Here is a 23012-nt window from a genome sequence, read left to right as displayed (position 1 = left end):
GAAGGCGAGACCGAAATCCAAAATCCGAGTGGCGCTCCGAGGTCGCTCCGGCTCCTGGGGGCGCCTTCCGGGGGTGGGGACGGCACTCGCTTCTCCTTTAAAGGGCGGCGGGCGCGACCGGGGCGCGGCGCGGGGGAGGGTCCTGGGGAGGGGGCGCCGTTCGGCCGGTGGCGCTGGGTGCAATCTGCAGCCCGGGTCGCGCTTCCTCGCGCGTCCCCTCCCTTAGCAACAGCCGCCGCCGCCGCTCCGAGGATCTGGGGGTGAAAGTAACAAGAAAAAAAAGTTATAATGTATCAACGTTCCAGGGGGCGGGGCCGCCGCCCCCTCCCATTCACTACTTACTCCGCCGGCCCCGCGCCGGCCAATCGCCGCGCGCGGAGCGCCCAGTCGGCCGCGAGCCCGGGCCAATGAGAGCCGCCGCGGCACCGCCCCACGTGGCGGCCGGGCCCTCCCCTCGCCCCGCCCCCGGCGCCCAGGCGACCAAGGGGAGCGCAGCGGGGGCGGGGCTGGCGCCTCTCCGCGCCCTCCCCCGCCCAGCCCGCGCCCGCAGCCATTCATAAGCGCCCGGAGCCCGCAACAAAGGGCGGGCGCGCCCCGGGGGGCGCGGGACCCCGGCCTTGAGACAGGCCTCGTCCCCCTTGCGATCTCCGGGGGGCGACCTGGGAGCGATAGGGGGCGCGGGCCATTGTTCCCGGCGCCGGGAGGGGCAGGAAGTCGTGGGGCCACCCCGCCGCGTCCGTCCGGGAAGAGCCGTGAGCGGAAGCGGGAGCGCGAAGTCTGCGCCTCGTGGCCGGGGTCCCGGGGCGGGCGGGCGACGGGGCGGCTAGGGCCGCGGCCCCCGGGGAGGGCGTGGTGAGTGGGGGCGGAGTTGGGGCTGGGGCGGGGCTCCCGCACCTCGGTGACGTGGCCGGGTGGCTGCTGCCGGGGACCCGCGAGCCCACCCCCCGGCTCCAGGCAGAACCCGTTTCCCCGAGGCGCGCCCGCCCGAGCCGTGACGTGACGCGGCGTCCCCGGCTGCGCCCGCGCGCGCTCGGGGATGCGGTGAGTCAGCAGCTCGGGCGCGCCCTCTGCCGAGCCCGCCTGGGAGCGCCGCCTGGAGTCCCGGGGAGGGGGCGCCGCGCTGCCCCTGGCAGGGGAGGAGGACGACGGGGCTGCGCGCGGGGGAGGAATCCCGATCAGGGACGAAAGACTAGTCGGGAGACTGGGACCGCGTGGCTGGGAAACGCAGGCCGGAATGGCAACCAGTTCAAGGTCACTCGCGGGGAAGGGGGAGTGCCTGGGGGGCGGGGCGGGGGCTGAGGTCCGGCCAGGGCGGTGCTGGCTGCGCGGAGCCCCTCCCACCCCGCACCCCGGGGGGCTTCCCAGGACCAGAGGCACCCCGAACCCCTCCTGTCCCAAGAACAAAGAAAAGTGCGGGCATCCTGAGTCGTCTAGAGTGGGGACCTCTCCTCGGCCCGCAGGTCCCGCCCCTTACTCACCGTGCGCGGCCGGTCCTGCGTCTCAAATGCTGCGAGTACCCTCGTCCGGGACTGAATGCGCGCTGGCCGGGCCAGTCTGGGCCAAGCGGGCGGCCCCCAGCCTTTATCCGCGCCGCCTTCCCTCGGGGTGGAGTTTGGGCGGGCAGGGGGGCGGGGGGCCGGGCGGGCGGTGACGCAGACTGGCCCCCGCCCCTGCCTGCCGGCCCGGGCCCTGGGGCGCCTTGGCGGCTGGGCCACCCCGTACCCAGGTTTGGCGCAGTTCATGGGGGGACGCCCCTTGAATGCCCCGATACAGGGGTCTCGGCCTGCCTAGCCACGGGCTCGGATGCACCCCGAATCGTCACTGGGACAGGGTTTCGGGGTGTACAGCGCGACTCCCTGCCCCGCCCCCTTCCTGCCGCCCCAGGCCTGGTGCTTCCGCCTGGGGGCGCCCGCGTGGGGGGGACGGGAAGAGGGGCCTGAGTCAGCGGCCGTCGTCCAGGAAAACAGGCTGGAGTCACCTGCCGTGGAGTGGGGGTGCCCTGGCCAGCCCTGGCCTCCTGCATCTGTCAATGGTGACCTCAGAGGGCATTTATGGAGCGATTAGCCAGTGCCAGGCCTGCCTTGTGCCCAGCCAGTCACCAGCCGGCTATGCTGTGACCTCTGGAGGTAACTGGCCTCTCCCAGCCTCAGTTTCTCCAGGGTGGGTGGGAGTGTGGTGAGGGGATGCAGCAGGCTCACTCTGGGGTCATCACCCCCCCAGTAATGTAGGACATGCACTGGTTCCCAGCCTCTGGGGTGGGCATTACCCCATTTTACAGATGAAGAAACTGAGGCCACAGCCAATGAGACAGGAATGTGGTGTGCATCTTACCCTTCCCAGTCGGCTTTTTGAGGATGGCCCTGGTTGAGGGGGGTCCCTGTCCTGCCCCTCTATCCAGAGAAGGGGACCCCGTCCCTACTGGAGCACCTCTTGTCCACTTATCTGGCTCCTCCCTTTATCCAGCCTGACCACCTCCACCCCCACCCTGGCCATGGGCGCCTCTCCCAGGGCTGCGCTCCGCTTCAGGTCTCCTTCCGGCTGCCACCCATGCTCCCGGCAGCTGTGGCCCCCACCTTGACAGGCACACCCAACCCCGCAAGGTCAGGGCTAGGCCAGAGAGGGAGAGGCTGGGACAACCCTTGGAAGGGGGTCACAGGGGCTAGGGTTTGAGGAATGAGTAGCAGTTTGTCACATAAAAAAGATGATGTGGCCAGGTGCGGTGGCCCACGCCTGTAATCCCAGCACTTTGGGAGGCTGGGGCAGGTGGATCACGAGGTCAAGAGATCGAGACCAGCCTGGCTAACATGGTGAAATCCCATCTCTACTAAAAATACAAAAATTAGCTGGGTGTGGTGGCAGACGTCTGTAGTCCCAGCTACTCGGGAGGCTGAGGCAGGAGAATCGCTCGAACCCGGGAGGCAGAGATTGCAGTGAGCCGAGATTGCGCCACTGCACTTCAGCCTGGGTGACAGAGCGAGACTCTGTCTCAAAAAAAGAAAAAAAAAAATTGGGGCGTGGTGGCTCACGCCTATAATCCCAGCACTTTAGGAGGCTGAGGTGAGCGGATCACTTGAGGTCGGGAGTTCGAGACCAGCCTGACCAACATGGAGAAACCCCGTCTCTACTAAAAAATATATAATTAGCCTGGTGTGGTGGCGCATGCCTCTAATCCCAGCTACTCGGGAGGCTGAGGCAGGAGAATCACTTGAATCTGGGAGGCGGAGTTTGCAGTGAACCCAGATAGCACCACCACACTCCAGCCTGGGCAACAAGAGTGAGACTCCGTCTCAAAAAAAAAAAAAAAAAGATGGTCCAGGAAGTGGGAATGGCTTGTTAGTGAACTGGGCCCAATTAGAGGGAGGAGGGGCAGGGGTCTATTAATGGGGCCTGGATGACAGGCTGGGGCCGCAGGTGAGACCTGCAGAGCCCGGTTTATTCTGCTTCCAGAGAACAAAGGTGGCGGAGGGAGCTGTGGGCTGGCACCAAATGGGCAGCCCGGGCAGGACACTGGGGTCCTCTCTGAGTGGCCAGCAGCCCCCACCTCCCTCCCTGCCTCTCGCCTTTCATGTGTGGCTCTATCACCTGGACACCGTCACCTCAGTCTGATCGGGAGTGAAATGGGACATGGGTTGTGGAGAGCCCTGGATGCCGTCACCTCAGTCTGATCGGGAGTGAAATGGACACAGTCACCTCGGTCTGGTCGGGAGTGGAATGGGACATGGGTTGAGGGACATGCTGGGCTTCACAGGGGCCACTGTGCGCCCTTTGGGGACCAGATGCCCAGAGCCAGTTGAAACGAATAAACGTGCTAAAACGCTTCCCCACCATTTCCCATATTCAGTGTCTCCATGGTTGAGTGGGCTGTTCCTGGGTGTGATGGAGGCAAACCCCGTGCTCTGTTCTGCCGCACTGAACCCCTGGCTGTCCTCACGGAAGGGCCTTGACCGCCTGGTCCCGGCCCCACCCTGGCTGCCTCCTGCTCCAGGACGCATCCGGCCAGCACGGGCTGTTCCCTCAGGGTGTCAGGTGTCTCGGGTGTCCTGAGGCCTGGCTCCAAGGCTCACACCTCCCTGGCGGTGGGGGCAGGGGGGTCCCCGGAGTGAGCAGCTCCTCCCCTGAGCCCCTGCCAAGTCCCAGCTGTGCCCTCGGTCTTATTTATAGGGTCCTGGTGGCCTGGCAGGAACTTGAAGACCTGGGGCTACAGCCGGGGGGCAGGGACGGTGGGGCCTGGGCAGAGAGTGCTCCTGTGGCCTGGTGGCTGCCACAGCCTTCCCTGGGCTGGGGGTTCCTGGAGAAGTGGGGGCCTGGTCACTCGTGCCCTCAGGCCCAAGCGGAGAGGAAGCCAGGCCGAGGACCCTGGGCTGTTCCGGAAAACCTGAGCTGCTGACCGGTGGCCTCAGAGTCACAAGCACACCTGGAGGCCCCCAATGGTACCTGGCCTGAAGTGGAGCCGTGGCAAGTCACTGGCATGGGACCATGACGTGGGAGTAAGCTGCCCGTCCATGCTGACAGGCCCAGGGTAGCCTCTGTCACCATCCCAGCTCCAGTGACACAGGCAGGCCCACCCTCCCCACTCACCCCCTCGGAATCCCTTGCCTACCCCACTCCACAGGGCCCTATCCCAAGGAGGGGAGGAGGTCAGGAGACCCCACCCCCGCTGTCCGAACACCACCTAGAGCCAGTGTCGCCCGCCCCCAGGGTTACGGAAAGGAGAAGAGGCGGGCCCAGCGGGGCAGTGCCAGGGAGCCACCCCCTCCTGGGCCTACCCCACTCCATCTGGGGCCAACCCAGAAGCCTAGGTGCCCACGGAGGTGCCAAAAACACTGCAGATTCGGCATCCAGCCAGGCAGGGCCACCCACAGGACGGGCGGGCACAGGGCGGGGCCACCGTGGGAGCGGGTGGGGCCCGCCTCTTCCCAGAGGCTGGTGGGCGGGGCCAAGGGCTGGCAGGGCTCAGGGTCAAGGCCTGGAGACCAGGAACTGGGCTGAGGTGTCAGGAGCGGCGGGGACACCCCTCCCCGCCCGATGTCCCCATCACTGGCGACCTTCACCCTCCCCACCATCGTGGGGTGAAGGTCAGCACCCTCCCCGCCCGGCTGCACCCCACCCACCCCCTCGAGCCTGCTTCCTACAGACCTCCTGGTGCCCTAAGGGGCATTCAGTCCAGGGAACTCAAAGCCCCTATTCCCAGGGGGACATGGAGGACTGGAGGACGTGAGCAGAGGCCCAGGACGCTCCCGGCTTCACCGGGCCAGGTGGAGTAACAAGAGCCGAGCAGTCAGGCTTCCCGGTCTTTAATGGGGCGGGGGCTGGGGGCAGCTCATCCAGAGAGGTGGCTCCGAAGCCGAGGTGGACCTTGGCGGCTGGCTCTGCAGGGCAGAGGGGATGGTATGCGGCCCGTCAGGCTGGGGGGATCTTGAGAGGTGGAACGAGAGCCCCATGGGTGGCAGCCACAGCTCAAAGCTGAGGAGGATCGTCTGTCCCTGCCCCAGTCCCCAGGGCTTTAAACACAAGCAGGGCCTGGGGCCCAGGCAGCAGCCTGCACTGCCCTCTGGTGGCCTCCTTGACAGGCACGGCTTCCCCAGGTGGCTGGGACCCCAGGAGCTGGCTGGGCCCACCTGGCACCCCTGCCCAGCCCCTAGCCGGGCCTCGGGACACGGGGTACGCACCGCCTACTCCAGGGCCTTCACCAAGGCCTCGTTGGCCTCAATTCGGATCTGGATCTCTGCCCGAGTGGCCTCGTCAGCTGCCCCCAACAGCTCCGCCTGGGCCTTCTCCAAGTTCGCCTTGGCTGCCTGCAAGGGATTGAGGGACGGTGAGGGGCCAGCAGGGACCCCAGCCCGGCTCCTGGTCCCCCAGCGCTCCCTCCCCCGCAGCCTGGACAACTCCCGCCCTGGTGAGCCTCAGGTCCCCTCTGGCACTCACCCCCAGGTCCAACATGTCGAGCGTCACCGCCTCTTCTGCCAATAACTGCACCGAAGAGTCGGCATTCACGGCGATGGAACCACTGCTCACTGGGGGAATGGGGTGGGGGGAAGGTGTGAGACCTCACGGGGCCAGACAGCCTGGGGGACGCCCCTGGTCAAGTGCAGAGCCCCCTGTGAACCAGAAGCTCGACAAACTCTCAAGTCTGTGTCCTGAGTGTCCTAACAGACCTACAGGACTGGCCCTGGGGTCCAACATGGGGGGCAACTCCTAGAGAACAAAACAGGGGCCCCAAGAAAGAACTAGAAGCTGGAGGGACCCCCCAAAAGCACTACCTGGGGACAGAGACCCTCCCTCTGGCCCACCACCCATGGCTGAGCTGGGATCCGGGCCAAAAGCAAGCTGAGTTCAAACCCGGCTCTACCATTGGAAACCAGTGATGCTTAAAACTGCTTTTTTCGGCCGGGCGCGGTGGCTCAAGCCTGTAATCCCAGCACTTTGGGAGGCCGAGACGGGCGGATCACGAGGTCAGGAGATCGAGACCATCCTGGCTAACACGGTGAAACCCCGTCTCTACTAAAAATACAAAAAACTAGCCGGGCGAGGTGGCGGGCGCCTGTAGTCCCAGCTACTCAGGAGGCTGAGGCAGGAGAATGGCGCAAACCCGGGAGGCGGAGCTTGCAGTGAGCTGAGATCCGGCCACTGCACTCCAGCCCGGGCTACAGAGCAAGACTCCGTCTCAAAAAAAAAAAAAAAAAAAAAAAACTGCTTTTTTCCTGTACAAATGACCTTCCTCCCCTAATCTGATCAGCCCTCCTGACATGGTTTCTTGAGCATTTTTTTTTTTTTTTTGGCACAGGGTCTCGCTCTTGTTACCAAGGCTGAAGTGCAGTGGCATGATCGTAGCTCACTGCAGCCTTGAATTCCCCGGCTGAGGCGGCCCTCTTGCTTCAGCCTCCCAAGTAGCTGGACCACAACCAGCTAATTTTTTGTAGATACAGGATTTCACTATGTTGCCCAGGCTGGTCTCAAACTCCTGGGCTCAAGAGACCCTTCCACCTCGGCCTTCCAAAGTGCTAGGATTACAGGTGTGAACCACCGCACCCAGCCTCGCCTGGTTAGTTTCTTTTTATTTTTTGGAGAGACGGGGTCTCACTATGTTGCCAAGGCTAGTCTCGAACTCCTGGGCTCAAGCGATTCTCCCACTTCAGTCTCCCAAAGTGCTGAGACTACAGGCATGAGCCACTGGGCCTGGGTGGTTTTACATCTCTTGCTTCATCCATCACACGTTGGTTAGTCCAGAGCCAGTCGTAAACCGGTTGAGAGCAGGGTCCCCTCTGGTTCGCTTTCATCACCGCCCAGCCCAGGCTCCTCAGTGGACAAACCTGCTAAAACTGTATTTTCTTTTTTGAGATGGAGTTTCACTCTTCTTGCCCAGGCTGGAGTGCAGTGGCACGATCTCCGCTCACTGCAACCTCTGCGTCCAGGGTTCAAGCGATTCTCCTGCCTCAGCCTACTGAGTAGCTGGGATTACAAGCGGCCACCACCACACCCAACTAGTTTTCTGTATATATATACTTATATTTTTTTTGAGATGGAGTCTCACTCTGTAGCCCAGGCTGGAGTGCAGTGGCGCAGTCTCTGCTCACTGCAAGCTCTGCCTCCCGGGTTCACGCCATTCTCCTGCCTTAGCCTCCCGAGTAGCTGGGACAACAGGTGCCCACCACCACACCCGTCTAATTTTTTGTATTTTTAGTAGAGATGGGGTTTTACCGTGTTAGCCAGGATGGTCTCGATCTCCTAACCTCAGGTGATCCACCTGCCTCGGCCTCCCAAAGTACTGGGATTACAGGCGTGATCCACCGTGCCCGGCCTAGAACTATTTTTTCTCGCAGCCTCAACTGAGACGGAGACTGACCTGGGATGTGCAGCCCGGGTCTGGCCTGGCCCTGCAGCCCTCCACCGAACTCACCGAAGTATTTGGAGGTGGTGCCGTCCTCTGCATGCACCACAACCAGCCCCGGCCGAAGGACCTGCAGCGTGGGCACGTGGGCCGCCAGGATGCCGAAGGCTCCGGTCAGCGTTGGCACGTCCACCTGCCGGACGTTGGCACCGTTGAAGAACACCTGCGACAACAGCGTGGGGGAATGATGGCGGGGCAGGCCGGCCCCGCGCCCACCCCGGACTCGGCCTGTCCTGCTGAGAAATGGGTCCGGGCAGGACCTGGCGCTGATGTGAGGCACTGAGACAGCCCAGTGCAGGATCAGAGATTGCAGCTTTGGTCCTCAACGTTGCGCCTCATTCTACTGATCCGCGAAATGGGAATGCAACGATCCGGCGACACCCAGGCTTTGGCCAGGGAGATCGGGGAGGGCACCCAGGAGGCGCTTATCTCGGGGAGGTGCCCGGGACGAGGGCAGCGCAGGGCTCGGGCGGCAGAGGCAGGGCCGAGGGTCCAGGACTGAGTGACCTCGGCTTCCGGGGCGCGCGGATCCGGGGACCCGGAAGCGGGGGGTCGCCCCCTGGGGGTGGGGACCCTGGACTCCGGGGGCGGCGGCCACGGAGGGTCCCGACCCGCAGCGCCCGAACCTGCGTTGGGGAGGCGAAGGTGAAGGACATCTGGTTGGGGCCGGCGGCGGCAGCCGGGGCGGCGGCGGCCTCGGCATAAGCACGGGCCTGACGGACGAGGCGGCCAAGTCCCGGGCGGCGGAGCAGCGCGGCGGGCAGCATGGCAGCGACCGGCGGCAGGAAGCGGGTGGCTAGAGGGCGGCGGACTCCGGCGCGGCGCGGGCGGCCTGGAGGGCGAGGAGGACGACGCGCAGGGACGTCTGGGAGGAGGAGTCCTGGCAAGAGCGCAAGCGCGAACTACGACTCCCAGCAGGGCGCACGCGACGTTGTCGACGTTAAGGACGCAACGCCCCGTCGTGGGGTATTCTGGGGGTTGCAGTTTTGTTCTGGCCCCTTATATAGCAGGGGGTCAGCTAAGGGCGGTGAGATGGTCCTGGGAGGTGGAGGGAGTAAAACGAGCTTCAGTGAAATTCAAGATTGGGCTGCCTGGTGGCTCACGCCTGTAATACCAGCGCTTTGGGAGGTTGAGCCCAGAGGATCACTTGAGGCTTGGAAACCAGTCTGGGCAACAGTGCGGATCGCCCCCGCCCCCGACCTGTCTGTACAAAAAAAAAAAAAAAAAAGATTTTTGGGGCGCTCATTGGATGCAGGGTCCTGGATAGACATCAAGAAAACATCAAGATTCCTGTTCTGGGCCAGGTGTGGTGGCTCCAATCTGTAATCCCAGCACCTTGGGAGGCCGAGGCAGGAGAATCACTTGACCCCAGGAGATCGAGACCAGCCTGGGCAACATAGGGAGACCCTGTCTCTACAAATAATCAAAAAATTACCTTGGCATGGTGGTGCACGCCTGTAGTCCCAGCTACTGGGGAGGCTGAGGTGGGAGCATTGCTTGGGTCTAAGAAGGTTGAGGCTGCAGTGAGCTATGATTGCACCACTGCACTCTAGCCTGGGCGACAGAGTGAGAATCCTGCTCTGGGGCCGGGGGTCGTTTAGCAGATCAGGCCGGGCGCGGTGGCTCACGCCTGTAATCCTAGCACTTTGGAGGGCGAGGTGGGCGGATCACCTGAGGTCAGGAGTTTGAAACCAGCCTGGTCAACATGGCGAAACCTCCTCTCTAAATATACAGAAACTAGCCGAGCATGGTGGTGGGCGCCTGTAATCCCAACTACTCGGGAGGCTGAGGCAGGAGAATCGCTCGAACCCGGGGGGAGGAGGTTGCAGTCAGCCGAGATCGCGCCACTGCACTCCAGCCTGGGCGACAGAGCAAGACTGTTTCGGCCGGGCGCGGTGGCTCAAGCCTGTAATCCCAGCACTTTGGGAGGCCGAGACGGGCGAATCACGAGGTCAGGAGATCGAGACCATCCTGGTTAATACGGTGAAACCCCGTCTCTACTGAAAAGTACAAAAAACTAGCCGGGCGAGGTGGCGGGCGCCTGTAGTCCCAGCTACTTGGGAGGCTGAGGCAGGAGAATGGCGTGAACCCGGGAGGCGGAGCTTGCAGTGAGCTGAGATCTGGCCACTGCACTCCGGCCTGGGCGACAGAGCGAGACTCCGCCTCAAAAAATTAAAAAAAAAAACAAAAAAAACAAAAACAAACAAAAAAAAAGACTCTGTTTCAAAAATTAATTAAAAAATAAGCAGGTAGTAGTGATAGGTGGTGACAAATGCCAAAAATAAATATTAGTAAAAGTCGAGAAAGTGCAGGATGAGACAGGGTGGAAGGCTGCAGGTGCCGCTGTTCTAGGGAACGGCGACCGCCGCCAGGGGCACAGCGCGGGCAGGAGCACGGGCGATGCGAGAGGGCTCGCTGGGAACCCCGGACCCCGGCGCGCTGCTCCCCGGTGCCGGCAGAGGGCGCTCCGCGCCCGGAGATGCGCTCAATGCCCCCCACCTCCTGCCTGGCCCTCGCCCCCGCGCGCCGCTGACGCAGGAGCGCGTGCGCGGGCGGCTCGGGGCTCCGCTGCCGTCAGCCAGCGGCCCGCGCAGCCTCGCTCGCGGCCATGACGTCACTGCCCCGCCCCCGCGCTCACGCAGGTCCGAGGCACCCGTCCGGGCCCCAAGCCCCCCTCTTTAGGCTCCGGGAAAATTCGGAGTTGGGGATGGCGGGGGTTGGGGCTTGGGCTCCTTGGAAAGGGCCTTGTGCCTGGCACTGTGGGCTGCTGGACCCCAGGGGTGCAGGGATCTGGGGAGGGCCTGGGGCTGTCCGACACCATCCGTGGCTCCCTACACCCGAAGGTTGCACCCTCGCCCCCTGCCCGTGTTCAGGCCAGTGGAGTGGCTGTCGCTCCTGTCCTTTGGAACCCGGGCACCTGAAGAAGGCCCTGCTGGCCGGACTCAGGATGAAGGGTTGGGCCTGGCTCCTCCCTGCGGGCCAGAGCTGTGAGGGTCACTTGGGGCCTGGTCATTCTGGCCCTGGTTCGGGGGGTTCAGAGGGGAAGCCCCGCTCACTTTTCTAGGCATGACCTGTGCACCACATCCTCTCCTGGCTCTCGGGACCTCATATCCAGCTGCCACTCCAGGAAGCTGGGAGGCCTAATAGACTGAATCTCACTCATGGAACCACTTCTCTCCAGTCTCCACTCCAGGGTCGCCCACTGGTGAGGGCGGCATTACTCCAGCCCCAAACCTGGGGTTCCTCTGGAATTCCGCCCTGTCCTGGCCTGTGCACCCGGCATGGCCACCGCAGCTACCGTCTCTGGCCTAGCAGGCCCCAGCCTCCGCCTGTTTAGTACAGGTACCTTTTCTTCACACAGCCATAGCGAGTCTTCGTTAAACATCGGAAGCCTGACGGGGTGTGGGGGCTCACGCCTGTAGTCCCAACACTTTGGGAGACTGAGGCAGAAAGATCTCTTGAGTCCGGGAGTTCGAGACCAGCCTGGACAACATAGCAAGATTCCATCTCTACAAAACAAAAACAAAAACAAAAAATTAGCTGAGCATGATGGCGCGGGCCTGTAGTCCCAACTACCTTCTGGGCTGAGGCTGGAAAATTGCTTGAATCTGGGAGGTGGAGGTTACAGTGAGCCGTGATCACACTACTGCACTCCAGCCTGGGTGACAGTGCGAGACTCTGTCTCTCCAAAAAGCAAAAACAAAATACAAAAAATCCTGAAGCCTGCCCATGTCATGGTCCTGCTGGAAACAAGACGGTTTCTCTGCTTCCTCCACAGGCGCTGACCTGCAAACTTTTCTGCCTCGAAACCTTTGCCCATGCAATTCCCATCTGCCTGGCACCAGGTTCCCTGGTGCTGCCCCTCTGCCTGGAGGGCCAGCCATAAGAGAAGAGCTGCCCTTGGAGTTCACAGCTAGCGGAGTGGGGGTCCCACAGCACACAGGAACAGGCAAGGCGCAAGGCATAGGGCCTTGGAGAGACGTAGCAGAGGAGAGGACCCGGACATGGGCTGGGAGCCAAGAGCAGAATCGCCGAGACTGTGAAGCTGGAGGAGTTGAAGGAAACCAGGGTGAATCTTTGGCTGAATGGACAAAGAGGCCTGGGTACGGAGCACCTGTAAGGGCAGAGGCGGGGAGGCTGAGCTGGGCCAGCGGTGTCAGCCTTTCTTTGGGATGAGAAAGAGCAGGCGCTGTGGGGTGTTAGGTGTGGGCCCAGCGGGGCTGGGGTGGCGCTTGGGCCAGGCTGGTGGCAGGTGTGTGGCCTGAGTATCTGAAGGTGAGGCTCGATGGTCTGAGAGGGAGAAGCAGCGGCAGCTCTGGGACTTGGGTTTCTGCAGGTGTCGTTCTGATGTCACCCCACAAGCAGACCTCTGTGAGCGCACGTTTGGGCCCCATGGGCTCTACTCAGCTTTAAGCCGGTCTGTGATCGCTGTCACACAGGACAGGGGCCAGGAGGGGCATGGCGAGCCCTCCACAGTGACAGAGGGGACCTGCGTGGGGAAGCAGGCGGGGCGCCTATAACCAGAGACCCTGGGCTGCAATTGTGCCCGAGGCGCCCTGGCTGTGCCGCCCCAGAACCCTCACGGACCAAGCAACGTGAGAGGGGAGTCCGTGTCCCCCGGGACCCCCCCCCTCCTGCGCACGCGGCGCACCTCGGGCTGCAGAGAGTCGTGCATTCCAGGACACCCCGAGCTGCGTCCCTGGGACCTCAGGACCGGGCGGGGTGAATCGTGCCGATGGGCCGGGGGCGGGGCTCGGCCGCCGCGGCGGGTGCGGGGGGCGGCTCCGGGTGCGGAGTGGGCGCCCGGGAGCGCAGGCTCCGCCCCCCGCCCCCGCCGGAAGGGAAGGGGAGGCGGCGGCCGGCGCGGAGCCAGCCAGACCCAGCGGCGAGCGCAGCGGGGGCGGCGGGCCGGGGACGGGGCAGCACCCGGCGCGCGGAGCGGGCGCGCCGCCAACGCGGTCACGTGCGCGGCCCCTCCTCTCGCGCCGGCCTCCCCCGCACCGCTCTCTCCATTCATAAATTCTCCGCCTGCTCCGCGGCCACCGGGCGCCGGAGCCAGCCGGGAGAGCCACGCAGCCGCCCGCCGCCCGCCCGCCGCCCATGGGCCGCGCGTCCCGGCGCTGAGGTAGGCGCGGCGGGCCCAGGGCTGCGGGGGGTGGACGGGGGATAGGCCGGGGATCGCAGCCGGCTGTGGGCTGAACGGCTGGAGGGAGGGCGCGGAGGAGTCCGGCGGGCGTGGGGACCGAGCTCCGGGCCTTGCGCCCCCAACCTGGCTGCCTGGAGAGGGACCCCCGCCCAGGCCCCGCCCCAGCCTCAGTTTCTCCCTGTGAGGTCGGGCGAGGACGATGGCGTCTCGGCTCAGCCCTGGCGTCGGGTCCCTGCCTCCCCTCGCTCGCCATCCCCACCCCTTGGCCGGCTCGGGGGTGCGGTGCTGCCCCGTGGGGAACCTCCGCCCTCGACTCCCGCAGTCGCCTCCGCCAGGAGTCCCCCTCTTCCCCGGCCTCCGGTCACCATTCTGCGCCTGTGCCCCACCCCCTCCAGCCTGAACTCATTTCCCGACCTACATATGCGGCCCCTTCCCCCAGTACTAGGGCCCGGGCAGCCTGTGACCGGGAGCGCGGAGGACAGCAGCCCCCACCAGGAGCCTGCCCGGCTTTGGGCCTCAGTTTCCCGCTGTCGTGTGTGGGCGGAAGCCGGGGAGGGGCAGGAGTGGCTGCCGCCTGTGCGCTCCTCTCGCTCCGGGAGAGGCCTCGCGCGTGCGGTGCCGACCTGGGGCCGCTGAGCACCCCGGCGCCAGTCCCGACCCCCTGCGATTCCCGGGCCTCCCCGCCCGGCTGCGTCGCGCAATGTCCAGGGGCTCCTTTCCCTAGTGCCGCGCCCCGCCTCAGTTTCCCCCGAGCATAAGGTGGCCGGGGATGCTCCGGGCGCCCGGGCTGGGCACGGCGGGGTGGCGGCCGCGGCCATCTTGCGGCTCCGCGCCGGCCCCCCCTCCCAAGGCTGCCGCCCCCGCGCCCCCTCCCCGCCGCTCCCTGGCAACCCGCCCCCCCAGCCGTGGCCTGCTCCGCGGTCGCCATGGGAACCAGCTTCTCTGGGCCGGGAACAGATGCGCCTCCTTTGTCCCTTGCACTCCCACCAGCGCTCAGCACCGGGGGACCTCCACCTCCCAGAGTCGTGGGAGTCGTGACCCGGGGACACGCACCCAGCCCCTTCGCCCTCCCCCGCGCGCGGGCAGCGGGAGGTCTCCCTCTACCCAACCATGGCGGGGTGGGCCCTGCCACGGTGTAGCTGAACTTCTTGGGGCGGGGGTAGTGATGGGGCGGATAGGGTGTTTGGATCTCTCTGGAGCTGGCCGCACCGCCTCGTTGTCCCCATTCCTCCGAGTGCTTGCCCTTCCCGTCGCAGAGCTCCAGGGCCTGGCGTTATCTTGCAGGACAGGCTGCACCGGCTGTGTGCAGTTGTGATGGGCACAGGCGCACCCTCAGAGGGCCAGGCTTCCTCCCCTGCCATGGGGATGTAAGATGGAGGTCCAGAGAGAGCCCCCTGGGCCCTCCCGCCAGAGCCAAGCCGGGTGGAGGCTGCCTCTGGCTCTGCCGCCTCTCCATGAGTCACTGGCCCCTGTGTGGGCTCCCGGTCCCGCAGGGAAGACCTGGCTTGTCTGCAGTGGCTCCTGGAGGAGAAGCAGGCCTAGCTGGAGCTGACCAGGCCTCCTCCCTACAGGGCCCTCCTCCCCAGTTCAGAATGCAGCCCACAGCCACCATGGCCACAACCGCCGCCGCCGCCGCCGCCACCACCACCACCACCACCACCACTGCCACAGTAGCCCTGACGACGTCGTGGGACAACGCCACTGGACGCCCTACGGTGGGTGCAGGGGACAGGTGGGAGGGGCTGGAGGTCGTCCAGGCCAGCAGCACCTGACCCCCCCCCCCCGCATGCCCGCAGGCAGAGCCAGACCCCATCCTGGATAACTACGTGCTGCTGGTGGTGGTGATGTCGCTGTTCGTGGGGGGCACGCTGGTGGTGTTGTCCGGCGTCCTGCTCCTCTGCAAGCGCTGCTGGGACGTCCACCAGCGCCTCAACAGGTGCGAGGCCCCTACCTTGGCTGGGCAGGTGCATGGTGGTTGTGGGCACCAGTCGGGTATGGGGGACCTACCTCACTGGCTTCTGAGTCACAGGGTGGGCTGTGCCTCTAGAGAGTGGGTGATGCACAGGGCCTTGGCTTGGGGCAGAGAGCCGAGACCCACTGCGGTTCTCTGGGCCCTTGGTGCCACTGGGCTCTCCCGATGTCTCTCCCAGGGCCATGGAGGAAGTGGAGAAGACCACCACCACCTATCTGGACAACGGCACCCACCCGGCCCAAGGTGAGGTGCTGGCCAGCCCAGCTGCGCGCCCACCTGTCCATCTGCCCCTTGGCCACCCACTGCCCCCTCAGGCCGCCTGACCGTCTGTGTCTGTCTGTCTCCCCCACCAGACTGGGCGCAGCTCGATTCCGACTCATCTCTGTTTCCTTAACGCCCAGGCGTAGGTGGGCCCAGGCGCGTGCTGAGCGAGTGAGTGTGTGAGCGGATGGACGAGTGTCCCTCGCCCCACCCGCCCGGCCGCCCGCGCCGTGGCCCCAGCCCTCCCCGTCCCGGCTGCCCGACGAGCAGCCCTCCCGGGACCAGGCGCTTGGCGTGGCCCACCCGGGGCCCACCCTCTCCTGCCTCTTCACGCAGACCCCGACTTCCGGGGGGAGGACCCCGAGAGCCAGGATGCGGAGACTGAGCGCTTCCTGTCCACCAGCTCCACTGGCCGCCGGGTTTCCTTCAACGAGGCGGCGCTGTTCGAGCAGAGCCGCAAGACGCAGGACAAGGGCCGCCGGTAAGCAGGGTGGCATCAGGGGGTACCCCAGGGCCTGTCTCAGGTCATGGCTGCTTGGGACAGGGGAGGAGCTGCGCGCAGAGGCCGCAGGGACCAAGGCGGAGGCCCCTGAACTGGGACTGTGCGGTGGGGCGGCCTTGGCCAGCAGAGTGGATGGCAGAGCGCAGCAGCTGCGGCATCAGGCATGGGAGGTGGGCAGGCTCTGACGGCCAGATACCGTCGCAGGTACACACTGACGGAGGGGGACTTCCACCACCTGAAGAATGCCCGGCTCACACACCTGCACCTGCCGCCCCTCAAGATTGTCACCATCCATGAGTGTGACTCGGGTGAGGCCAGCTCGGCTGCCACGCCCCACCCAGCCACCTCTCCCAAGACCACCTTGGCCATCTTCCAGGTGAGCCTATGGGCAGCAGCCATCGGGGTTCCTCGGGGGATGTGGGGGCAGCCCCAGGGACTCCTGGGCCCCCACGCCCTCACTCACTCTTTTTCGGGGTTGCCCTCATCTTGGGATGGGCGAGGTGGGGTGGAGCAGGGCAGGGAGCCGAGCCCAGCATGCCCCTCACCCACCCGTGCCCCTCACCCACCCATGCTCTTTGACCTGTCACTGCTTCCTCCCCCACCTGGCTCTGTCCCACAGCCCCCGGGGAAGGCCCTCACGGGCCGCTCCGTGGGCCCCAGCTCCGCCCTGCCAGGTGATCCCTACAACTCGGCCGCGGGCGCCACTGACTTTGCGGAGATCAGCCCCTCGGCATCTAGCGACTCTGGGGAAGGCATCTCGGTGAGGGCCCCTGCGCGTCCCCCACAGTGTCCACAGCCCGGGAGGGTCCTTCCCCTCCCTGCCCCCAATCCAGGACCACCGTCAGCCTATGACCTCCCACCCACCACGGCCCTCCTTGGCCTGCCAGGTCATTGCACACGGGAGAAAGCGGGAGCCGACCGCACACCGGACACAGGCGTGTACTTACACGCAGGGGCACCCCAGGCTCCTACCTCATTGACATTCCCTAGGTGCTGGAGAGGGTGCACCACTCCTGCCCTCCCTCACCTGCAGCCCACACCGTGGGCGAGAAAGCTCCTAGACACACACCACCTCCTCTCTCCAAACACCATGTCCAGGGACCTTCCCCGGAGGGCAGAGCACCCTTGTGTAGCGCACCCAGCCACCGAGTGCCCCTCCTCCTGCCTCTGCCCCTCTCCGAGCAGGTACCCCTCTCTGTCCCAGTGATGGGGGTCCTCGGGACTGTCTCCTAACCTAGGGCCATCTGGGGCCAGCATGCGGGGCTGGGAAGAGGTCTTAGTCTGAGCGCCATCTCTGTTCCCTGCCAGTTGGATGCCGGTACCAGGAGCACCAAGGCTGGAGGGTCCGGGGCTGCAGCAGGACCTGGGGAGGTGGGCCCGGGATCCGGGACAGGTACCGTTCTGCAGTTCCTCACCCGCCTGCGCCGCCATGCCAGCCTGGACGGGGCCAGCCCCTACTTCAAGGTCAAGAAGTGGAAGCTGGAGCCCAGCCAGCGGGCGGCCAGTCTGGACACGAGAGGTGAGCTGTGGCACCTGGTGGAGAGTGGCCCCTGCGGGCTTGGTGGTGGCTGCCAGGGGCTGCCCTGGACATCCAGGAGCAGGAGGTTGTGGGCTGGGTGGGGAGCCAATGCTCTGGGGCCTGGCCCTGCCCAGTCTGCCAGCGGGCATCCTGCCTGAGGTTCTGCAGGTGGCTGGGAGGGCTGAGTGTGTGGGCAGCTTGAGCCAGACCCACCTAGCTCCGGTGCCCTGTGTGGGAGGGCTTTGCACGCCCTGACTCCTCTCAGGTCATTGGGGCACCCAGGATGAGGTGGTAAAGGAGGGTGTCAGGGGGCCACCTGGTCACTGTGCAGCGTAGAGGGTGGGGCCTGCGGCCTGCATCCCCCCCCCCAGCCACGCTGGGCTCTCATCCCTGGGAATGTGAGCGCAAGGTGAGTTCTCCAGGAGCCCCTCCCTCGCCCGCTAGCCAGAGCATCAGCTGCTGTGTGACCTTGGCCAAGGCCCTCTGCCGGTCTGGGCTCTGGCTTCCTCTGACACGAAGTAAGTGTTGGACTGCGCCAGGGGTCAGCAGACATTTCCCGTCAGGCCCCAGATGGTGGCATTCGTGGGGTTATGGTCGGAGAGGCTGTCTCCACAACTCAGTGCTGCTGTTGAGGTGAGGAAGCAGCAGGAGGCACTGCGGGACGAATGCACCTGGCTGTGTGCCAGAAAAACTTACAGAAGCTGGGGGTGGGGGCGGCGCTTTGCCCTCTGGGCTGTAGCACATAGATCTCTGTAGTCCTTGAATTCTGCAGGCCTTGGGTCAGGCAGGATCCTGGAGACAGGGCTGCCTTTTCTGGGCTTGGGGCAGGAGTGTGTGGCGGGAGCAGAGGGGTCCCGTCCGTAGCTCCGGCAGCAGGGCTAGGGCAAGCCAGAGGGGCTGGGGCCCTGCTCTGCCTTGTGGAGGGGGTGGCAGGTCCAGTTGTCAGGTGAGGCCGGGACAGGGGACAAATGCAGAGAGAAGGTGCTGTCAGTGTGACAGAGGACATGCCATCAGACAGTGGGAGACCCCGTATTGGGGCCTGGCTTCAGCCAGCAGGGGTGGGGTGAGTTCTCCCAACCCCCACCCCAAGGTGGCTAGGGGCCAGAGAGGGGAAGGCCTCCTCTGGCTGCCCCGGTCCTGCTGAGAGAATCCAGATCTTGAGATGAATGGAGCCCTGGTGGCAACTAGAGACATTTAGAGTCCAATGTGCTTGCAGCACAACCCACAACCCGTTTGCTGGGTAACTGCCTCCCTGCCCCTGGGGCCTGCCCACTCAAGCTTCGCTGGGGAGGCTGTTGGGAGAAGGGGGCCGAGGCAGGGGTGGGGCAGTCTCCCAGCGCTCCCCAGACCAGGGTGGAGCTGGCAGGAGAGGGCACCGCTCTCCCTCTCCTCATTAGTCCACACCAAGCCTGTATGTGACTCTCTCATGCCTTCCATAGTTTGAGCCAGGCTGTGCAGGCCACCAGGTGTCCAGGACACGTCCTTATGAGTAGCCACACATTGACCAGGGCTGCCCTGGGGCACTACCAGTGCCTGAGGCCCTTCTACTCACTTGCTTCCTGGCCCTGCCCTGCCCAGGCTCTCTGGTCCTAGCATCTCTGCCCTCCGTGCCTCAGTTTCCTCACCTGTACTCCAGGGTGTACATACAGTCACTGTCCACACCCACCTGGCCTGGGGAGATGCCAGCTGGGGTCTGGCCCAAACCAGGGCCCACTTCTCTGTGCGTGTGTGTGTGGGGGGCACAGGTCTGTGTGGTACACGTGTTCTGTGAGGGGGGCACAGGTGTTCTATGTGTGTGGGGGGGCCACAATGTGTGGGGGGACACAGGCATTCTGTGGGGGCAGGCACAAGCATTTGTGTGGAAGGGCACAGGTGTGTGGGGCGGGCGCAGGCATTCTGTGTGGGGGGTGCCACAGGTGGTGTATATGTGTGAGGGGGGGCACAGGCGTTCTGTGTGGGGAGGGCACAGGCGTTGTGTGGGGGGGCTGCAGGCGTGTGGGGGGGTACAGGCGTGTGTGGGGAGGGCACAGGCGTTGTGTGGGGGGGCTGCAGGCGTGTGGGGGGGTACAGGCGTTGTGTGGGGGGGCTGCAGGCATTCTGTGTGTGGGGGGGCACAGGCGTTGTGTGGGGGGGCTGCAGGCATTCTGTGTGTGTGTGGGGGGGGGCAAGGCGTTCTGCATGTGGGGTGGAAGATGGAGGTACACGCTGGCTGACGCTGACGGCACATCCTCTGCGTTCTGTGTGTGGGCGGGGGCGCAGGCGTTCTGTGTGGGGGCGCCACAGGTGGTGTATGTGTGGGGGGGGCGCAGGCGTTCTGTGTGGGGGCGCCACAGGTGGTGTATGTGTGGGGGGGCGCAGGCGTTCTGTGTGGGGGCGCCACAGGTGGTGTGTGTGAGGGGGCGCACAGGCATTCTCTGTGGGGGGGGGGCACAGGCGTTCTGTGGGGGGGGCGCAGGCGTTCTGTGTGGGGGCGCCACAGGTGGTGTATGTGTGGGGGGGGCGCAGGCGTTCTGTGTGGGGGCGCCACAGGTGGTGTATGTGTGGGGGGGCGCAGGCGTTCTGTGTGTGGGGTGGAGGGTGGAGGTACATGACGGCTGACGCTGACGGCACATCCCCTGCATTCTGTGTGTTGGGGGGCGGCGCAGGCGTTCTGCGTGTGGGGTGGAGGGTGGAGGTACATGCGGGCTGACGCTGACGGCACATCCCCCGCGCAGGTTCCCCCAAGCGGCACCACTTCCAGCGGCAGCGGGCAGCCAGTGAGAGCACGGAGCAGGAGGAGGGGGGCGCCCCCCACGAGGACTTCATCCAGTACATCGCCAGGGCTGGCGACGCCGTGGCCTTCCCACGCCCCCGTCCCTTTCTGGCCAGCCCGCCCCCTGCTCTCGGCAGGTATTTTTCAGTAGATGGAGGTGCTAGGGGTGGACCTGTGGGCCCTTGCCCCGCTTCGCCCCCCCACTAGGCGGCCCTGGGAGCGCTCTCCAGGCCCCGTGGACACGCGCTCACCCGCCTCCAGCAGCAAGGCCCCTCCCAGAGGCTGACTCACTGGGGCCACCTCTCCAGCATGGACCAGAGGAGGGAAGCAGGGAGAAACTGGGTAAGGGTAGGGGGGTGGGTGGGAGGTGGGGCCCCACCCCCGACGATGGCGCTGGTACTGCCGCTTGCTAGTGGAGAACGAGGCCTGAAGGGCTCTGCTGTGGTCCCGGGCCCTCTCCCACCCCCACCACGCTCCCGAGGGCTGGGCAGACCCTTCTCAGAAGCTGCTGTGACCACTCTGGCCAGCGGCATTCCTGCCCCAACCCCAAGGGCAACTTTCCTGAAGCCCAGGGCCCACGTCCAGTGGGATGGGAATGGGGCGTGGGGCTGGGGCAGAGCAGGGTTCCTGGGGCAGCCCTGGTCTGGGGAGTGACCCTCACGTCTGTGCACCGTCCTCCTCCTGCTGTTTATCCAGCATGGGTGGGCAGAGAGCCCTAGCCTGGAGCAGTGGCTGAGCTGGACTCAACCGCATCCAGTCCACCCCCTGCGGCTCCCACATTCACTGGGAGGCTGGGAAAAGGTGACTCCCAGGGAGAAGCGCGTTGACTCTTCCTGGGAGCTTCCAAGGGAGGGGGCCCCCGCTGTCTGCAGTCCAGGATGGACGCACCCTGCTTAAGGAGCAGGCGCTACAGCTCAGGGTCAATGCAAGACCCATTCCCTGCAAAACACACCGGCCCATTTTAAAGCTCTCACCTTCCAGGGCCTGCCCGAGTCCCAAGTCCCACCCGGGCCCACCCTCCCTGATCCAGAGGGCGGGTGGCCGGCCAGGGAGGGGGCGCGGGGCTCGGCCGGGCTCTGACGGCGCGGCCTGGCTTGCAGGCTAGAGGCGGCCGAGGCAGCGGGAGGAGCGAGCCCCGATTCTCCCCCGGAGCGCGGCGCGGGGCCTGAGCAGCAGCAGCCGCCACTGGAGCCGGACGCCGAGCGGGACGCGGGCCCCGAGCAGGCCCAGACCAGCTACCGCGACCTGTGGAGCCTGCGCGCCTCGCTCGAGCTGCATGCGGCCGCCTCGGACCACAGCAGCAGCGGCAACGACCGCGACTCGGTGCGCAGCGGCGACAGCTCGGGCTCGGGCTCCGGGGGCGCGGCGCCCGCCTTCCCGCCGCCCTCCCCGCCCGCGCCGCGGCCCAAGGACGGCGAGGCGCGCCGGCTGCTGCAGATGGACAGCGGCTACGCCAGCATCGAGGGCCGCGGCGCCGGCGACGACACCGAGCCGCCCGCCGCGCCCGCCCGGCCCCGCAGCCCCCGCGCCTGGCCCCGCCGCCCGCGCCGCGACTACAGCATCGACGAGAAGACGGACGCGCTATTCCACGAGTTCCTGCGCCACGACCCGCACTTTGACGACACGCCGGCCGCCGCGCGACACCGCGCCCGCGCGCACCCGCACGCCCGCAAGCAGTGGCAGCGCGGCCGGCAGCACAGCGACCCCGGCGCCCGCGCGGCCCCGGCCCTGGCCGGAACCCCGGCGCCGCCTGCCGGTGCGGCCCGACCCGCGCGTGCGCCCTTGCGGCGTGGCGACAGCGTGGACGGCCCGCCCGACGGCCGTACCCTGGGCGGCGCCGGCGACGACCCCGCCATCCCCGTCATCGAGGAGGAGCCGGGCGGCGGGGGATGCCCCGGCTCGGGCCTCTGCGTCGTACCCCCCGGGGCGGTGCTGGACAAGCTGGCGGCCGGCCTCGAAGAGAGACTCTTTCCGCCACGCCTCTCCGAGCCCGTCGTGGCGGCTCCCTCTTTGGTCGCCGCCGCTCCCACGTCCCCCGACCACAGCCCGGCCTAAGTCCCGCGTCCTGGGCCCATCTCTCTGGCAGCTTCTTCGGCGCCGCGCGGGGCCTCGGCGGCGGGAGAGACGTGGGGGCGCGACGCCCCGACGCGCATGCGCTGGAACCGTGGGCCCTTCGCGCACGCGCGGGGCGACGGAGGCGCGTTCGTCGCTTCAGGGCGCACGCGCAGAGCCCCGGCCGCCCTCGCGCGGTCGAAGTGCGCACTGCTCTGGCCGGTGCTTGCCGGGTGCTGCGCGTCGTGAGGCGCGGGACGCGGAGACCCCGGCTGGGCGGGAAGGAAGGGGCGTGAACGGCTCTCAGCTTCGGGCTCCTGAGGACAACGACCAACTGCCCTCCGTCCCGGATCGGGCGGCTGCTTAGACACTCGCAGGGCCGCCACCCGAGGGACGCGCAGCCCGCCGGGCCGGATGGAGCCGCCGCGTGCCGGGCGCGTGCGCGAGCTCGCCCGGGTTGGGGCCGCGGGGCGCTAAGGGCCGCAGACGAGTTGACCGCCCTGGGCCGGGAGGCGGCTCAACACCGTGACTGCCGACCCCCGAGACCGTTTACCTCACCGCGGCGTGTGCTGGCGGCAGCCCGCGCCGCCTCCGAGCAATAACTGCGCCGCCGCCGCTGCCGCCGCCGGCCCTGGGGGAGCCGGCCCGGCCCTTCCGCCCCCGAGTCCCCACTGCCCTCCGCATGTGAACGGCGCCCGCCCCGCTGCCGCCCCGTCCATGTTGAGACGCGAACAAAACCCAGACGGCCAGGTCCAAGCTTCCCAAGCTTTATTTATTGCCAAATTCGGGCGCCCTCGCCCGCACCACGCCCTCCGAGCCCCCGCCGCGTCTGCACCATCCCGCGATGGCGTTTCTCGTGTTTGTTTTCTGGATGATTATACATACTGACTGCACACTCCTGCTCGCTCCGAGTTTTCTCT

General features: G+C 66.0%; 2 protein-coding genes and 1 long non-coding RNA gene across 6 annotated transcripts; 2 read left to right on the top strand and 1 right to left on the bottom strand.

Moving 5' to 3' along the window:
• The first annotated feature begins 1671 nt into the window (after positions 1-1671).
• Positions 1672-3820, top strand: LOC112427437 (uncharacterized). The gene is made up of 2 exons (XR_003018989.2): positions 1672-2126; positions 2279-3820. It is a non-coding gene; the product is annotated as an uncharacterized lncRNA (long non-coding RNA).
• A 1458-nt stretch (positions 3821-5278) lies between these two features.
• Positions 5279-11397, bottom strand: ATP5F1D (ATP synthase F1 subunit delta). Of its 2 annotated transcripts, XR_011617435.1 has the most exons (6): positions 11235-11397; positions 8515-8768; positions 7898-8051; positions 5926-6014; positions 5670-5795; positions 5279-5369 (listed from the first exon to the last, which is right to left on the bottom strand). XR_011617435.1 is itself a non-coding variant. In XM_011749050.3 (5 exons), the coding sequence occupies exons 1-4, from the start codon at positions 8653-8655 to the stop codon at positions 5673-5675; spliced, it is 507 nt and encodes a 168-aa protein (XP_011747352.1). In that variant the 5' UTR covers positions 8656-8756; the 3' UTR covers positions 5279-5369; positions 5670-5672. The 2 variants fall into 2 exon arrangements, 1 of the variants encoding a protein (XP_011747352.1); XM_011749050.3 differs by lacking the exon at positions 11235-11397 and having other exon boundaries at positions 8515-8756.
• Positions 11398-11857: 460 nt separating this feature from the next.
• Positions 11858-22987, top strand: CBAR (CACN subunit beta associated regulatory protein). Of its 3 annotated transcripts, none has more exons than XM_071086284.1 (10): positions 11858-11991; positions 14606-14749; positions 14831-14970; positions 15185-15249; positions 15604-15748; positions 15974-16145; positions 16389-16529; positions 17078-17288; positions 20003-20177; positions 21141-22233. In XM_071086284.1, the coding sequence occupies exons 1-10, from the start codon at positions 11974-11976 to the stop codon at positions 22093-22095; spliced, it is 2166 nt and encodes a 721-aa protein (XP_070942385.1). In that variant the 5' UTR covers positions 11858-11973; the 3' UTR covers positions 22096-22233. The 3 variants fall into 3 exon arrangements, with proteins under 3 accessions (XP_070942385.1, XP_070942386.1, XP_070942384.1); XM_071086285.1 differs by lacking the exon at positions 11858-11991 and adding an exon at positions 12764-13013 and having other exon boundaries at positions 21141-22987; XM_071086283.1 differs by lacking the exon at positions 11858-11991 and having other exon boundaries at positions 13920-14749.
• The last annotated feature ends 25 nt before the right edge of the window (positions 22988-23012 follow it).

This window comes from Macaca nemestrina, chromosome 20, assembly GCF_043159975.1.
Source record: "Macaca nemestrina isolate mMacNem1 chromosome 20, mMacNem.hap1, whole genome shotgun sequence".
In the NCBI taxonomy this organism is placed as follows: domain Eukaryota; kingdom Metazoa; phylum Chordata; class Mammalia; order Primates; family Cercopithecidae; genus Macaca; species Macaca nemestrina.
The sequence above is the reverse complement of the archived record's forward strand: the minus strand, read 5'-3'. Positions and strand labels throughout refer to the sequence as shown.